Source organism: Armigeres subalbatus, chromosome 2, assembly GCF_024139115.2.
Source record: "Armigeres subalbatus isolate Guangzhou_Male chromosome 2, GZ_Asu_2, whole genome shotgun sequence".
Classification (NCBI taxonomy): domain Eukaryota; kingdom Metazoa; phylum Arthropoda; class Insecta; order Diptera; family Culicidae; genus Armigeres; species Armigeres subalbatus.
In genome coordinates this window covers 323,682,891-323,701,046 of record NC_085140.1, presented here as the reverse complement: position 1 = coordinate 323,701,046, position 18,156 = coordinate 323,682,891, and the positions used below count along the sequence as shown (strand labels likewise).

The window sequence follows — 18,156 nt, the reverse complement described above, 5'->3', positions numbered from 1 at the left end:
TAACGAGTCGTCGGACTAGCGAGGTCCAGATAAGCGGGGGAATACTGTGATTGAATCTTCATGGACCCCAATCTGCCGCACTGCCGGCTCGTGCCCTAAATAATAGTGACCAAAAATTCTTCCTTGATCTGAGAAACAGTAATAACTGCCTGGTTTTCGTCAGCAATAATAAATTACAATAAAAAGATTAAAAATGTATTATTTACTTGAATTATTGAAGGGCGAACATAAAATATTTGTAATAAAAGAATTAGTATTTTGATTTACTTTTGAATGGCAGTCATCGTATGTACCAAATTGCAATAGTGAATGCTAAGAATAAACAAAAATGAACTGTATTCTTCTCTTTACAAAAAAAAACATACGTAAAACTCAAACTATCTCCCACATATGTAATACTCAAATTTCTACACCAAAAAACGCGATGGTTTATGTAGGACAGGACAGTTTTCACATTAGGCACTATATGGCATGTTTCAACTAAAAAAATTACTTTGTTCTAAGTAGGTATGCTTACTGGTAGTCAATTTGTACTTAGGCTATGGTAAAACCTATTGAATGTATTATATTTGTATTTACGTGCATTCTCAACGGTTATTGATTCTGTGATAACGATGAATACAAATTTAGATATATTTATTCCAAAACAGTTTGTAACGTTTACAAAAAGAACATAGCACGGCATTTTATCGACGGTTTGGGTTTATCAAAAAAACATCATTTTAGGAAATCAAAAGAACAGATTTTCTTACTGACTATATCGAACATCGGATCAACATGTTTTCGCTTCTGATTTGGAATGAATATTCGTTGTCAACTTATACTCTGATGCTGAGGTTCCCTGAGACAATGGAGAGGCTCATATTTATCTACATTTATGTAAAATAGTGTCTACTTTTCTGTAAACTCAATAAATGTTGGACATTTTTTCACCATGCATAAAAATAACAATCCGAACAATAGTTTAGGATTGGGCAATGCACCACTCTTTTCGACTCGCAACGAAGGCCGAATCACGGAGCAAAGGTTTAACTGGCAACCGAGTGGGTTGAAACGAAAACATGTTCCAGATGCTATACAAAATACGTTTACGAAATATATACACAAACGAGAGAGCATCGTACTTGATCCGAATCCCTTGTAGGCAAGGAAACGTATGGAAAACTATCTTATCAGCTACGTTCGAATAAGTGCCAATAGGAAAAATAATTCTTATCAAATTTGTTTTGCTCTCACTTGCTACTTACTGTTTCTCTTCTCTTCCGATGATGACGACTGCGGGAGATTCTAATCAAATTTCAGTTTCAGTTTCACCCACTTTCTGAATCGTACGCGAACGGGCGTCTCTTCTTCATCTCTTAATTTGCCGGAACCGCACCCGGCGCTCGGTAATCTTTCCCCTGAATCTAGTCATTTGGTGCGCTGTCGCTTCTTGGGCGGTTCAACAAAAATCTTTTCGTTGTTGTTTTCAATGTCGGACGTTGATGCCTTTTTAGTTCCCGTCAGCCGCACGTTCATCAACTTCTCCGCCTTCCTTATGACCTCTTGGTCGCGCAGCCACGAACTGTTTAGTATATCATCAATGGACGGTCGACTGTTCGGGTCGATGGTTAGGATGTCGTAAATAAGCTTTTTGGCCTGAGGTGAAACCGTTTTCCAAGAACGATGTCGAAACGTGAACCTACCACGCTTGATTTGTTCGGTTGCTTGCGTTCCGTACTCGTCCGAGAATGGAAGCGTTCCGCTAAGCATGGTGTACAGGACCACTCCCAAGCTCCAAATATCGACTTTTGGCGTGTAGGAACCTCGACCACCAGTTAGTAGCACTTCCGGAGCCACATATAGCGGAGTGCCACAGAGGGTTCGCAGTACGGAATCTTTTTGAACAAATTTACTCATACCGAAATCAGAAACTTTCAGCAAAGTTTCCTCGTCGTTGTTCAGTAGTAGGATGTTATCCGGTTTTAAGTCCCGGTGGGTGATATCTGAAATAGAGTAAAAACATCAACTGTTTATTGATTATGTTTGTCTGAGTTTATCAGAAGATCTTAAGTATAAATTGAATAAAAGTAAAAGTTTAGTGACTTTTTCAGTATTTTTTTTGTTTTGGCGTGGACCCAATGCATCTATCGCGTTAAACTTTTGTGGTATACCCTTGATACTATTAACTATTCGCATCTTGTTGATCACCATTTTTCAAGTGAACAACCTGCATACTTAATTTTCTTACCGGGATCTCTACAATTTGTTATTCTTTTACCGAGATTCGCACACTCGTGCCCCAACAAACATGTTTTTTGCTAAGATTAGTGTCAGAATTGCTGAAAATCAGCAAATAATTGCCGAAAATCACCCAACAAACGTCACTTTTGCCGGGATATCAATTTTTATTTTGCTGGGGCACGGGTGCGGATGGATGCCGAGCTGCAGAACAAAAACTGGGTGAGTACCTAAGACGCGTTGTTTTTCAGTCCGGCAAAATTGAATTAATAAAACCCACTATACCTTTCCAGGATTTGCAGTTCAAATTTCTCCTGGTTGCATAAATAAGCCACTATTTAGAAATTTAGATCTACACTTGTATAATGCATCACAACTGCAAAGCAGATGTTCCGAGGTTTCACGTTCCATGTTTTACAGTAACGACAAATATCATTCTGAACCTGGCTAATATTTTTCAAATGATATCTACTCGGGTAATGTTAGGTTATTAGGCTAGTAAATGTGCAAAGAGCTTTCTTATTGAGCTCCATGAACTTTTTGGTTACTGAAACATTGGGAATTATAAATCTCTTTGATTGGTTTTGGCGACCAATCAGTTGGTCATAAACCTTTGTGCTTCCAAAGATTTCAATTAAATTTTTTTGGCACAGTATGATATACCGCAGAAAGGTTTTGGGTCTAAAACTGTGTGTTTGAACCGTGTTTCCCAAACTCGTTTGCCGTTTTATTACCTTCAATGCCACAATGTCCTAAAACCCAATACAGAATTACGGAGTTCTCTTGGGACACCTTTCGCAATGAAAGAACGCATTCTTAGACGTGTAAGCTACTCAATGCTTTGAGTACCGCTTGACTATCCGTAAAAATACATAAAACGTGAGTCAGTTCGCTGCCAATCAAAAAATAGTGAAATTCGGGTTACGCAATATAATTTAGCATAGTTCACTATCATTCCATAAGGAAATGTCACATACACTTTTTAAACATCCCTAGATACCTTTAGAAGGGTCTACTATGTTGGAAAACAAAACAAAACAGCACTCAAACTGACTATATTTTAGCTATTTCTCAAACGATCTTGAACCGGTTTTTTTTATAAATGTGTTCAAAAATTATTTACAAGGGGACAGATAACGTATTACAAATAATATTCCTACAGAAATTCCAGATTTTTCAAATCGTTCTGGAGTTCAGATCAATTGATCTACCAGGTCAACTACGTTCTGTAACACATCGCCGTCCACCCATTAAGCCCACACATGTCCACAGAGCCTGTGTGGTATAACTTGCAGTTCAATCATTCCTCTAACAGGTGTTCTAAGTTCTCCAAACTGTTTCGTAGTTCAGATTAATTGGTCTACCAGGTCAAATACGCCCTGTATCACAACGACGTGAACCCATTAAGCCCACAGTTGTCCACAGGGCCTTTGTGAGCACAATTGCAGTTCAATAATGTCTCTACCAGGTGTTCTAAGTTTTCCAAACTGTTTCGGAGTTCAGATCAATGAGTCTAACAGGTCAACTATGCCCTGTACCACAACGACGAAAACCCATCAAGCCCACACATGTCCATTGAACCTTTAAGTGTAATTTGAAATTCAATCATGCATAAACCAGGTGTTCTAAGTCCATAGGGCCTTTGTGTATAACATGCAATTCAATCATGCCTCAACTAGTTGTTCTAAGTTTTTCAAACTGTTGAGGAGTTCAGATCAGTTGGTCTACCAGGTCAACTACGTTCAGTATTACAACAACGTCTACTTTCAGGATCGAGTATTGACCTACGAGACAGAAGAAGGCTTGGCTAGCGGTTCCATCATGCCAATGTCTCACAGGGATCAATTCTGGGTCTATTGCTTTGGAACGTGATGTATACGATGGCGTGCAGAGGTTGAAGCTCTCGCCAGGTGTCAAGTTAGTGGGATTCGCCGATGTCGTAACCATATTCGTGTATGGATAGTCCATCGAGGACGTCGAATTGATTTCAATATATTCGATCAGTTTAGTTGAGGAATGGTTGCACAGCAAGAAGCTACAGTTGGCGCATCATAAAACGGAGATGATAGTCTTCAACAATCGGAGATCGGTACTGAGCGCAAACTACAACGCCCGAGAGAGAGTGGAGAGCACTCATAGGATAATGTACCTGGAATTCATCAGCGCGTATCGCAGCGTATCTTGTGAGGTGGCATGTGTAGGGTATCCAATAATGGTTTGAACTAGTGAAAAGCGTATCATGGTTTGAACCATTTTAAAATCGGTCGAAATTACCATCTCATTGGCAGGAAATGAAACTAAAACAGTATGAATGGCATATTTTGGTATACTGGAAGTGATAAAGTTCATATAAACTTCCGTACATATTGTTTAAGTATAATAAATTAAAGCGATTTGAAATAGTTCTGAATTTGCGCTAAATTCCCGCCCCATCAGTGGCATAATTTTAAAAAGCTCGTTAAAAACGTACTTCATGACATAGGAGTGAGATCAATTGAGCACCAAAATTGTTAGTTGGGAATATATCAAAAGAAAGCCATTTTTATCTGTAATCAATTGACATCATCGTACAATTGAGAAACAATTGTAAACAATTTGAATATTAAAATTTATACAAGGTAAAAATTGATCATGGTTTGAACTAAAACGTATCGTGGTTTGAACTTGTAAATGCAGTCATGTTCTACTACTCTCCGCTAGGAGCGCTGCATGCTCCTAACTGGAGCATTTTGTTTACATTTCTAATATGAAGTAAATCGCAATTTCCATATCTATAATTTTGACGATTTTCACACGTTTCGAGTTACTAATCTAATGCGAGAAGATAAATTGTTAATCAAATTTGCTTTTCTATAGGTTTTCTCAGGTTTCATGCATGTAATCAAAGATGTAATCGATCATTTAGTAATTTGCGTTCGATCATTTAGTAGTTTGTCAATAACACTTTTTAGAAGCTGAATACATATCAAAAAGTGTTGTATGGTGGACTTTTAGTGCACAGGTTTCAGTAACTTAGACTAAATGATAACAAATTTCTAATCATTTAGTTTAAGTTACTGCAACTAGCGCTATACCTCCGTTATTAGTTGCATTCTAGATAGAGTTGTAGAAAAACCTTCGCACTAGAAGTCCACCATACAACACTTTTTAAAATTCAGCTTCTAAAATGAGTTATTGGCAAACTACTAAATGATCGAACGCAAATTACTAAATGATCGATATCATCCTTGCATGTAATTAGTATGGGCAGCAGGGACTATGTCCAAGGGCTTGACGATCCCTCCCCAGGCCATCTGCGAGTTGTGGGGCTTGCCTAGGATGTGGTGGGGTTTGACAGTGGGCCCTGTTAAACCTCTATAAAAAGCTGCATGTATCCGCAAGTAGGCCCCACCAAAGCGACCGTGTGCCGCTCAAAGCGCACAAGCCCAAGTCCTGGTGTTAGGTGGGACGCTAAACAGCCCTGACACGACGGCCCTCCGACGAGACAGGAGGTTTGCGCAGGCCCAATAAGCCGCCTAGAAAACCAATCATTACGAACAATATAAGAGATAATGCGACTCGATATAATCGGCAAAGACCTAGGCGACGAATACAGGATCACGATTGGAAGCTTGGAACATGGAATTGCAAGTCGCTAGGTTTCGCAGGTTGCGACAGGATGATCTACGATGAATTACATCCCCGCAACTTCGACGTCGTGGCGCTGCAGGAGATTTGCTGGACAGGACAGAAAGTGTGGAAAAGCGGGCATCGAGCGGCTACCTTCTACCAAAGCTGTGGCACCACCAACGAGCTGGGAACCGGCTTCATAGTGCTGGGTAAGATGCGCCAACGCGTGATTGGGTGGCAGCCAATCAACACAAGGATGTGCAAGCTGAGGATTAAAGGCCGTTTCTTCAACTATAGCATCATCAACGTGCACTGCCCACACGAAGGGAGACCTGACGACGAGAAAGAAGCGTTCTACGCACAGCTGGAGCAGACATACGATGGATGGCCACTGCGGGACGTTAAAATCGTCATCGGTGACATGAACGCACAGGTAGGAAGGGAGGAAATGTATCGACCGGTCATCGGACCGAATAGTCTGCACACCGTATCGAATGACAACGGCCAACGATGCATAAACTTCGCAGCCTCCCGCGGAATGGTAGTCCGAAGCACCTTCTTTCCCCGCAAAAATATCCACAAGGCCACATGGAAATCACCTAACCAAGAAACGGAAAACCAAATCGACCACGTTCTAATCGACGGTAAATTCTTCTCCGACATCACGAACGTCCGCACTTACCGCAGTGCGAATATTGAATCCGACCACTACCACGTTGCAGTATGCCTGCGCTCAAAACTCTCGACGGTGTACAACACGCGTCGAAGTCGGACGCCGCGGCTTAATATCGGGCGGCTACGAGACGGTAGACTAGCCCAAGAATACGTGCAGCAGCTGGAAGTGGCACTCCCAACGGAAGATCAGCTAGGCGCAGCGTCTCTTGAAGATGGCTGGAGAGATATTCGACCCGCCATTGGTAGCACCGCAACTGCTGCACTTGGCACGGTGCCCCGGATCAGAGAAACGGCTGGTATGACGGCGAATGTGAGCAGTTAGTGGAAGAGAAGAATGCAGCATGGGCGAGATTGCTGCAACACCTCACGAGGGCGAACGAGACACGGTATAAACAGGCGCGGAACAGACAAAACTCGATTTTCCGGAGGAAAAAGCGCCAGCAGGAAGAACGAGATCGTGAAGAGACGGAGCAACTGTAAACACACGAAAGTTCTATGAGAAGTTAAACCGTTCACGTAAGGGCCACGTGCCACAGCCTGATATGTGTAAGGACATAAACGGGAACCTTCTTACGAACGAGCGTGAGGTGATCCAAAGGTGGCGGCAGCACTACGAAGAACACCTGAATGGCGATGTGGCAGACGAAGATGGCGGTATGGTGATGGACCTGGGAGAACGCGCGCAGGACATACTTTTCCCGGCTCCGGATCTCCAGGAAATCCAGGAGGAGATTGGCCGGCTGAAGAACAACAAAGCCCCTGGGGTTGACCAACTACCAGGAGAGCTATTTAAACACGGTGGTGAGGCACTGGCTAGAGCGCTGCACTGGGTCATTACCAAGATTTGGGAGGAGGAAGTTTTGCCGCAGGAGTGGATGGAAGGTGTCGTGTGTCCCATCTACAAAAAGGGCGATAAGCTGGATTGTAGCAACTACCGCGCAATCACATTGCTGAACGCCGCCTACAAGGTACTCTCCCAAATGTTATGCCGTCGACTAGCACCAACTGCAAGGGAGTTCGTGGGGCAGTACCAAGCGAGTTTTATGGGCGAACGCTCCACCACGGACCAGGTGTTCGCCATTCGCCAAGTACTGCAGAAATGCCGCGAATACAACGTGCCCACACATCATCTATTCATCGACTTCAAAGCCGCATATGATACAATCGATCGGGACCAGCTATGGCAGCTAATGCACGAACACGGTTTTCCGGATAAACTGATACGGTTGATCAAGGCGACGATGGATCGGGTGATGTGCGTAGTTCGAGTTTCAGGGGCATTCTCGAGTCCCTTCGAAACCCGCAGAGGGTTACGGCAAGGTGATGGTCTTTCGTGTTTGCTATTCAACATCGCTTTGGAAGGGTAATACGAAGAGCAGGGATTAACACGAGTGGTACAATTTTCAATAAGTCCGTCCAGCTATTTGGTTTCGCCGACGACATAGATATTATGGCACGTAACTTTGAGAAGATGGAGGAAGCCTACATCAGACTGAAGAGGAAGCTAAGCGGATCGGACTAGTCATCAACACGTCGAAGACGAAGTACATGATAGGAAGAGGTTCAAGAGAAGACAATGTGAGCCACCCACCGCGAGTTTGCATCGGTGGTGACGAAATCGAGGTGGTAGAAGAATTTGTGTACTTGGGCTCACTGGTGACTGCCGAAAATGACACCAGCAGAGAAATTCGGAGACGCATAGTGGCTGGAAATCGTACGTACTTTGGACTCCGCAAGACGCTCCGATCGAATAGAGTTCGCCGCCGTACCAAACTGACAATCTACAAAACGCTAATTAGACCGGTAGTCCTCTACGGACACGAGACCTGGACGATGCTCGTGGAGGACCAACGCGCACTTGGAGTTTTCGAAAGGAAAGTGCTGCGTACCATCTATGGTGGGGTGCAGATGGCGGACGGTACGTGGAGGAGGCGAATGAACCACGAATTGCATCAGCTGTTGGGAGAACCATCCATCGTTCACACCGCGAAAATCGGACGACTGCGATGGGCCGGGCACGTAGCCAGAATGTCGGACAGTAACCCGGTGAAAATGGTTCTCGACAACGATCCGACGGGCACAAGAAGGCGAGGTGCGCAGCGGGCAAGGTGGATCGATCAGGTGGAAGATGACTTGCGGACCCTCCGTAGACTACGTGGTTGGCGACGTGTAGCCATGGACCGAGCCGAATGGAGGAGACTCTTATATACCGCACAGGCCACTTCGGCCTTAGTCTGAATAAATAATAATAATAATAATAATGTAATTAGTATTAGGGTAGGATGGGGCAAAATGGGTTACCTGAGGCGAACCCTCAATGCCTCAAAATAGAAACATTTTAATGTAGCTTTTCAACGTGGATCTATAAGAATAGCTCATAATCTGTAAGCCAGCGGTATGAAATAACAAAAATTACTTTTTATTTCATTTTGAGTCATTAAAGTAGAAGTCTATTTTTTTGTCAATCAAAAAATGCCGGGGCAAGATGGGTCACCTTTAAATTCTGCAATTAATATTGTTTTTATTCACAATATTAAATTACACACATATAGATGAGTTTGATGCCAATGATGTTATTGAATAAAAAAGGATTTTAAAGCCTCGGATTAAGAAATGGCACTACATTTAAAAATGCCTGTAATTTCTTATGAAAACGAGCCGTCCGAGTATTGCTTTTTTAAAGACAAAAAATATACATTTTTAATAGCAAATTAACATCATTATGTTCAAAAGTAACCTTAAAATGATTACATCAGCAATGGAAAATATGTTTTGAATACGAACTATGTCCTTTAGTATGTGCTGCCATATCTTGCCCCATTTGCAAGTTCGTGTTAGAATGTCTAATTTTCGATCAAATTTATTTATTTCAATGCAGTTAGTACAACATCGCCTACATTACTTATAATACTTTCACTATATTACTAAAAATGTTTTAATTTTAGATTGCTCGACGAGATTACACGTTTTATAGAAAATGTGTTTCGCATAATAGAATCAATGCTGAAAAATAATTTACCTTGTCATATTCTACCAAAATGAAATTTTATTATCAAATCGAGTGACAATAAAGTAGAACCAAATTATTCTTCCTACAAAGGCCCTGACCCATCTTGCCTCGCCTAACCCTACACCCAAAAAAATCTGCACGTTGTTTCCACCTGAAAAAGTACGTAGATCTTGTCCACCTGAAATTCACGTAACTTTCACCTGATTTTTTGATAGAATTTTCATTCTACGTGAAAATCAGGTAAGTTCTACCTGAGTTTTGGATAGAGTTCACCGGACACGTAAGTTTCACCTGAATTTTCTGAAGCATTTGCAGTTACGTGTGCACGTAAAATGTACCTGAAAATTCAGGTGGAAACAACGTTTAGATTATTTGGAGTGTATATTTAGGAGCTGCTGCCAATAATTCAAACCATCACTCTGAAAAATCTTCACGTCATATTTACCTGAAAACAAATGTGGTTATCATCCACCATACTTTTCACGTAAGATTGACCTGAATGACAAGTAACCTGAACAAATTTTAGTTCCCTTGAGTTACGTGATTTATCCGGTGACTCTGATTGGATCTTCCAGTACTAATGACGTGAAGCTTGAAAGTAGTTACGTGTTTGATCAGGTGAACCTGACGTGATTTGGTCGTACTGGTTACGTGAAATTTTAGTGAAAGCTACAAGACAGCAGGTAACCACTACATGTTTTGAAATGTATTGAAATATAGTGATTTTGGAATGAATGCAAGCATGAAAAGAGACTTCCTATAAAAGGGAATCTTTTTCACGTTGTTGATGCATTGATACATTGAAATGCCGTCAATTGGTCATTGCGCTTTGGAGTTATTGAAGAAACACTGTTGAAGAAAAAACAAAGTTATCGGCGGATTTTGAATAGAATTTATCAGATTTGTTGAGAAATGATGTCAATGAGAATCGCTAAGAATTTTAAAACCAGTTTTTTGCTCGAAAACTGCTAATATTGCCGCTGTTTATTAGCCAAAAAGTAGTGGAACTAGACTACAAGGAGTAGTGGACTAGACTACAAATTTTATACTAACAGGACCGGAAAACTGTAGCTCTAGACTTCCAAACAGCTTCCTTTTCTTTCACATCATTTTTCAACGATTCTAATAAATTTTATCCAACCTCCGTTGATTTTTTCCAAGGAGGAAAAATGCAGGTACGGAAAATATCACTTACCTCCGCGAAGCTTCATTATGTTTAGGTTATGTATCATTCATTCTTGTTTGCAATGCAGGTCTTCCGCAAATGCCGAAGCTGCAATCACACTAACACAATCTCACTTAAATTGTTTACGTGGGTATACAGTCATATTCACCAAGATCTTTAATAAAAGTTACGTGAATTTGAGGTAAGCATTACTAACGTCACGTAACAATCGTCGTTTGTTCAAGACATACGAGATACGTGATTTTTCACGTAAATATGACGTGATGATTTTTTAGAGTGATGGTACGAATCAAAGTTATGTAATTATTGATTTTTTTTTCAATGAAATTAAGCAAAAATATGTGAACTCAGAATGTTTTTAGAAAGATAATGAACTAAGCTTCCATATAAACTAGAGTTCGCAGTTCAGGACTGATTTGCGATTTGGGCGTAACTTATTTTGTAAAGAAACATTGGAAGGCAAATTCCTGCTAAAGTAAGCATCTCCTGAGAAAACCAAGGCACGGATCCGACAGAATAGGCTTTCCTTCATCAGGTAGGGGAATTAGTTGTAGAGAAAAATTATTGCATTCTACGGAATCAATAAAACAATGTTTGTTTACAAAACAAGTTACGCCCTAATCGCAAATTGGTCTCGAGTTGTAACATGTCTCTATAATGAAATAAATGAACTTTTTTTCACGGCTCATCTGATGCCAGCCATTTGGTTCAAACCATGATTGGATACCCTACAAGTGGACATGGTCCCTAACAAACTGGTGGTGAATCAAGACGATTTACCAGTAATTCCCGAAGGAATATCAAGGCAGCAAAGGGTAGCCAAATGGCAGAGGGAGTGGGACAACTCGACTAAGGGCATGTGGACCCATCGTATAGTCCCAGGTGTGTCGGCATGGATTAACAGAGCTCATGTTAAGCTAAACTTTGGCTTGACTCAGTTCTTAACAGGTCACGGAAGCTTCAGGTGGTACCTGCATAGATTCGGACATGCGACTTACCCTGTCTGTCCGCAATCATGTTCACATGTCACTGGTTCGCAGTGGCGCCAGGAGTGGGTGGGACAAATAGGACATGTCGTACGCATGTCGAAGCATTGTCCTACCCATGATTATGGTAAGAACATACTACATGGATAACGAAAAGATCTAATACTATCAATACTATTCCAATTTCTAGATCTATAAAGATATCGTTAAAACGTTTAAAAGTTTGAAAGTTTATCAGAGATTAAACTGACAATCGTATAAGTTTTTCAGGGATTGTAAAGGAGAAATCAATTCCGAAAGACTTCTTAGAGTCTATGAGGAATTTTTATCCCAAAAAGTGAAAAGAGAATATCTGAAATTTTATAAGAATTGACAGGCTGAGTGTGAATTAATCAAAAGTTAATTATCTAAACAAAGATATAGCTTTGCTTAACTTAGCCAAGACTGACTGTTTTTGTTAATAGTTGCTTCTCCGTGACTGGTTGGCAATGGTGTGAATGGCGTTACGATTCAAATGAATAATTGGTTGGTAGTCAGTTGTGAGAGGGCAGGAATGTTAGTGAGTAGTTATTGTTGCTACTAGAGACCGAGAAAAACATTGCATCCCCACAATACCACGGAAAGCAGATTTTGTTAACACGGTCAGATGAACAGAAATGTAGATCAAGGATTCCCTTAGAAAAGTGATGTATTCTATGCCAGACCTCCTGTCTATAAGGCAGAAGCGGTTGTCACTAGACTGCTGAACTCATCTCCAAAAGTTGAGAAACTAGACAAAGATATAAGAGAATAATTGCAGAAAATATGCGAATATGAAGCAGTTTATGATGATTGTAGCGTGTCCGCATGTCTGGTAGCAGGCCTAGGGTAACCGTACCCTTAGTGGAGGTAGCACCAATAGTGGGGTTTTAATGAGATTTATCGTATTTATACATTTTACGATGGTTTCAATTGATGCGTCGTGCTTTAAATATCCTGTTAAATGCAACTTACCTTAAGATTTTGCTTGAAAAACTATTGAAAACAATGATTTTCCTTAACAAAATTGACTCCCTTGCACCTATAGTGGTGCAATTGTACCAATAGTGGCGAGTCTCATAAGAAACCAATGGATAGCACCACTATAGGAACCAACATTAATTTTTACCGCCACTAAAGGAACAGTGTACCCATAGTGGTGCAAGCAATATTTGGTAATTGTTGATGTTAAATGACATCTATTTCATTTTTGTTAGCAAATTTATTAGTTTATCTATTGACTAAGACATTAAAGCAGTAAATTTCCCATAATTATCAATTTTAAAAAAATATTCTCTTTTGTGGATCTACTAATACCTCCACTATTGGTACCGTTACCCTATGAGAAGAAGAATTTTGAAAGCTGCTAAGAGTTATTGGAATCTGCAGGAATCACAAATATACCTACGTTTGCGCTAAATTTTAGAAGTTAGAAAGAAATAACTCTGAAATTCGGAGTAACATTTCTTGAAATTTCTGAAAACCCGTAAATAGTACTGAGCACCCTTACAGATGCTTGGACAATCATAATCTTTACTGAATCGTAGTGAAATTTCTGAAGATTTCGAATGGTTCGAATTCCTAGAAGTTTGTGATAATTGCTTGAAGACATCAAATATTTTATAAAATTTACAGGAATCCATAATAAGTTATGGGAATTCGTAAAAGTGTTTGAAGACATGCTTTTTATAAATGTTCTATAAACACTGGAAATGTAATGATTGTCCCACACGGACAGAAATATGTCTGTATTGAATCTAAAATTATGCTTGTTATCTTCAAATGACCAATATTATAATAGTCAAAGGGAGTTTTATAAGTTATATGAGGATGTACAAAAAAACCTCTTGAAATCCGGAAAGTCGCTGAAATTCTAAAAGATTTGATTCAGTTTTTGTCCTACCCATGCCTCGGAACGTGGCCGCGCCTCTGCTGGTTCGGAACGGAGAAAAGTGCGATGTTGAAGGCATGCGAAATGGACGCTACCATTGGCAACATCGTCCGAAGCATGTGCCAGAACGCAGCAGAGTGGGGTGCGGTCGCAATAATGACGACCAGGATAGCCGACATCCTACAACGAAGTTGCCGCACGAAGTAGCAGCATGCCGCCATTGCCATGAGTGCACCATCGCGTCTATAATGAATGGGAACGCCAATGCCAGCTGCCAACGTCACAACTGTTGTTCGCGATCGCGAACGAGGAGGGAGTGAAATGGCTCAATAAATAAGCTAAGAGCTGAATGGCTAGGCTCATCGCCGGGGATCAGCTGAGTAGATACTACTGACACATATGTGGATTTATAAATGTGGTCAACCGTAGCATAAAGGGCCAAGGTTTGAGCCGTTAGCCCTATTTGAAATTTTTAAAAACATGAATGTAACACTGCTGGCGAAACCAGCGAGTTTGTTCTATTGTGCTCTAGATTCGAACAAGAATAGTGGTCGAAAATTTGGAATGAAACTGAATGACTACTAATTTTACTTTAAGTCGAATCCAACAGTCGGAATCGTGAAAAGCATCATTACCACTTGGGTTTTTGAAGTGAAAATTTTAAGTTATCGTACCGTCGACGGGGAAGACAATGGGTCAAAAAATGGATGAAAATTGGTCACTGTTTCAACTACATAGAATGCTTGTAGAATAGATTAAATGTATCTGAGGACAAGAAAACTGAATTATAAAAGACTTTTTTGAATGATTTTGTTATCCGACCTCCAGACTGTCGGTGAGGACGCTGACCCATCGTCACCCCCAGACACATTGTCACCTCCGACGACGGTATCCAACAATTTTCATATTTTAAGTTACGTAAATTTTGTTTTAAACCAGTGACATAAGTAATCGAATGATATATATGCGCCACATGGTGAGTAAATTCCAAAACAAAATATGCCTACCGAGTGGAACTACTGAGTGAAAACCGTATCTCGAAATATTGTGTTAAACCCGAGAAATCAACATTACAACTCACAAGTACTGTCTTATATACAGGACGTTGGGACTGTAAAGCATCTGTCCCTTTTTTAGGACGCTGGAATAATTTCAGTTATTCCATGTATTTTTGGCGATTCGCAATAGTTATGAAATTCAATAACAACGTTTTAGATTCCGTCGGATGCAACTTGTTGCGAGAAAATTGATTAAAGAGTTACTATGTGAACAAATGGCTAAATACAACCCAGTTAAAAGTGGGATTCGTTAAGGGTTCATTCGAGTATTACGTAACGGTAAAGTTGGCGATTTTGTCATAACATTTTTGTATGGAAGGTTCATTTCATTGGTGTAAACCGTAACGCTTGAGCTGACCCCCGTTCTTCCGTATTTAATTTGTAATCAGCCCCTAACTTGGCTGCTGTCTTAGCCCCCATTTAGGGAATGGCTGCTGTACCTCCACATTGGTACCGCTCCCCTGAGAAGGAAAAGCATGGAGAAACAAACGAACTAGACCTTCAGCAATTATGCTAATAACTGATCCCTCGTAGCACAAATAACACAAATTTGCATATTTTCGGACAATCATCTACCTGGGTCGAGCTTCAACATACACCTGATCGGCAAGTCGATTATAATCCAACAAGTCGCTTACCTTTGGCGTGCAGATACTTCACAGCGTGGCACATTTGGAGAAAGAACAGCTTTGCGTTTTGCTCTGGCAGGTACTTGTTTTGGATGATTCTATTTAGCAGATCCCCACCCTTCATGAATTCGAGCACCATGAAGACGGAATCCGCCTTGTTGACGATATCGTGCATTTTTATTACACAAGGCTGAAATGGAATTGGAAGAGTTGTTTCAACATCGTTAATTACACCCGCTGCATAGAAATAAAGTACTAACATGTTCCAGGCCCTTCATGATGTTGACTTCGTTCATCACTCGTTGGGGATCGTTTGTGATTTTTGGTCTGCTACATTCTCCCAGAAGGTTCTTAACCACATGCTTCATAGCGTATGGTTTGCACGTTTTGGTTTCATACACAAGGTGCACAACTCCACAAGCACCGGAACCGAGCTTTCGGCCAACAAAGTACGTGTTTCGAATTTCCTTCGGGAGCCCTTTGGCTTCACTGGGAGTAAGATCCTTGTACACCAGGGCCTTATAGCTCGGATGGGAAAGCGCTATAATATCATCATCCTTGAGGATCATTTTATTGTTCATTCCAATGAGCTGACCGTTGACGAAGGTGCCGTTTCGGGATTTGTCCTGTTGATAGGCGGATTACATGGTATTATGAAAATTAGAATCGATAAACAACACTCAACTTACCTCAATGAATGTAGGATTGGACAAATCTAGCGTATCTCTAGTGATGGAAAAATGAAAATTTGAGATTCTGCTCAAAATCTTATCCGGCAGATGGTCTTTGCCAATGCATAAATCATTGGTTGTGTTTCTGCCAGCCGAAAAGTCTGGCGCGGAGAGATCTGCGGTAGATATAAAAGCATTATAATATAATCCTTAAAATGGTTGCAGATATGTTTTGTTAAAACATTGTGCAAAGGTACATAACTGATAGAAAGTGCTGGTATCTTATTAGGCATAATTAGAACGAATAACTGGAAACAACACATTATGATCCATTTCTGACGCATTTTTTGATACATAAAAAACAGATGACTGTTTTAAGAAATATGTTTTCTAATTTATATTTTACTATTTTTTTCAATAAGCATATCAGTCATTTGCAACTATAGCAAGAGCTGTATTAGGATATATCAAATTTATTTCTAAATTTCATGAAATAATGAATTGATGAAAATGATATAGGTTGTCAAAATTAGAACAAAAAGGTTGAGGAAATCCATAGAAGAATAGAGACGAAAATTAAACGGAACTAACGAAATCTTATGTGTCTGCCCAACATCTGTAGATTTGCAAAATTGTTAATTACATTAGTTCCATGAAACTAAACTTAACTTTAGTTCAGTTCAAGGGGAAAAGAACTGTTTGTACAGCACTCAATTTCCATTTCAAACAGCCCCTTCCCAATCCAATAAGTTTTAGTGCATGGTTAGTACAAGTAGGTTTCTAGTAGTGTACAAGACATCAAATCATTTGGTTAGATGTGACCGAGTAAATACCGAGGATGCGGAATGGCACTGTCTAAATATTCTGTTTATGTAAAAACAAATGCTAAAAAATAAGTGTTATGAATCATAATGGGTTACAACATAAAACCTAATGAACCGGCAAGGCTACGGACTTCGTGACATGTTATCCAAATTATCGACCGGAAAATTATCCTCCAAGAGGTCAGAATAACATGTTACAAGCCCATAATCTGATAAAGTATAAATCCTAGAACACGCAATGTAGTTCTTGTACCATAGCTGCAGGATGCATTTCGAGAGATAAGTGGAAGTGCTTTTTTAGTACCAAGGCTCTTGATTTTGAGATTCTTCGCATAAAGCCGACCCCATACGATACTGTCCATCGGTTGGCTCTCGATCTGGCTCCACAACCCGGTCTGGGTGCCCGTTTGGGTGTTCGACTGCGTGCTCTCTTTGTTGTTTGCCATTGCTGCTCAAGTTTGTTTTCCTCTTCTGACAGCGCTCGAAAAGAAGCTGTGCTTTTCCGCTGGATACTTCCGTCAACAACTCATATACAAATCACTCCCGAAACAATCACTTTTTTCTTCGATCCGATTACCTTTCAACTACAACAGAGAAGCCATTATGTTTGTCTGGCGATTCCGATTATGCTCGATTCGGCGTAAATAAAACACAAACTACGGAATCTTCTTCGTTTCTTTTTTCATATAAAGGCAGAAACACGAAAGAAACGACCACCGGAATACAAAAGATCTCAAGTATCACATCAAAGCTTGCACGCGTTTTTTATTGCTTGTTTCGTATTTTCCTCATTCAGCACTTTATTACCAGTTCTTCTTAAAACACCAACCAACTCTGATTCTGAACCAAGATCAACGAAAACTGATCGGGACAATCAAACGAAGATGCAACTTCGTCCTTTCGGCGCGTGCACGAGGATTGAGGAATGATAACGGTCGAACTTTCTCAAAAGATTAGCGGCAAACTTGGTAACGGCTGACTCAGGGTGGAACGGTGTAAATAATCGACGATGTCAGTCGATGAAAAATTGTTGTACCGACAATAAAAATATTGTAAGAAGCAGAGTCTATTATATATAGAGTTACGCAAAGAGTGAAGCCAAATCTACCTATTGAACTGTCAAACGGTCTACCTATCGAGCAAAGTAAACAAACGCTTGTTAGTAAGGCGGAAGTATTGTTATCGCCTAATGATTATTATGGCGAATTAAAACGCATGAATTGAAATGTATTAGATTTGTTCTAGAAACAGCTTCAAAACCGTCTAAGACGAATTAAGTACTGTCCATTTAATTCCACCAGTTAATTTTCGTTATCATTGCAGATACGTATTTCGACCACAACTGTGAGTCGTCTTCAGTGTCTTGTGCTTGACTCGAC

At 40.4% G+C, this 18,156-nt stretch overlaps 1 protein-coding gene across 2 annotated transcripts; it reads right to left on the bottom strand.

Annotated features, from left to right (window-relative positions):
- Nucleotides 1–619: 619 nt before the first annotated feature.
- LOC134212701 (ovarian-specific serine/threonine-protein kinase Lok) lies at nt 620–17,715 on the bottom strand. Of its 2 annotated transcripts, none has more exons than XM_062690786.1 (5): nt 17,031–17,715; nt 15,972–16,129; nt 15,543–15,908; nt 15,292–15,472; nt 620–1,985 (listed from the first exon to the last, which is right to left on the bottom strand). In XM_062690786.1, exons 1-5 carry the CDS (start codon nt 17,221–17,223, stop codon nt 1,411–1,413), a joined length of 1,473 nt encoding a protein of 490 aa, XP_062546770.1. In that variant the 5' UTR covers nt 17,224–17,715; the 3' UTR covers nt 620–1,410. The 2 variants fall into 2 exon arrangements, with proteins under 2 accessions (XP_062546770.1, XP_062546771.1); XM_062690787.1 differs by having other exon boundaries at nt 17,082–17,710.
- Nucleotides 17,716–18,156: the final 441 nt, after the last annotated feature.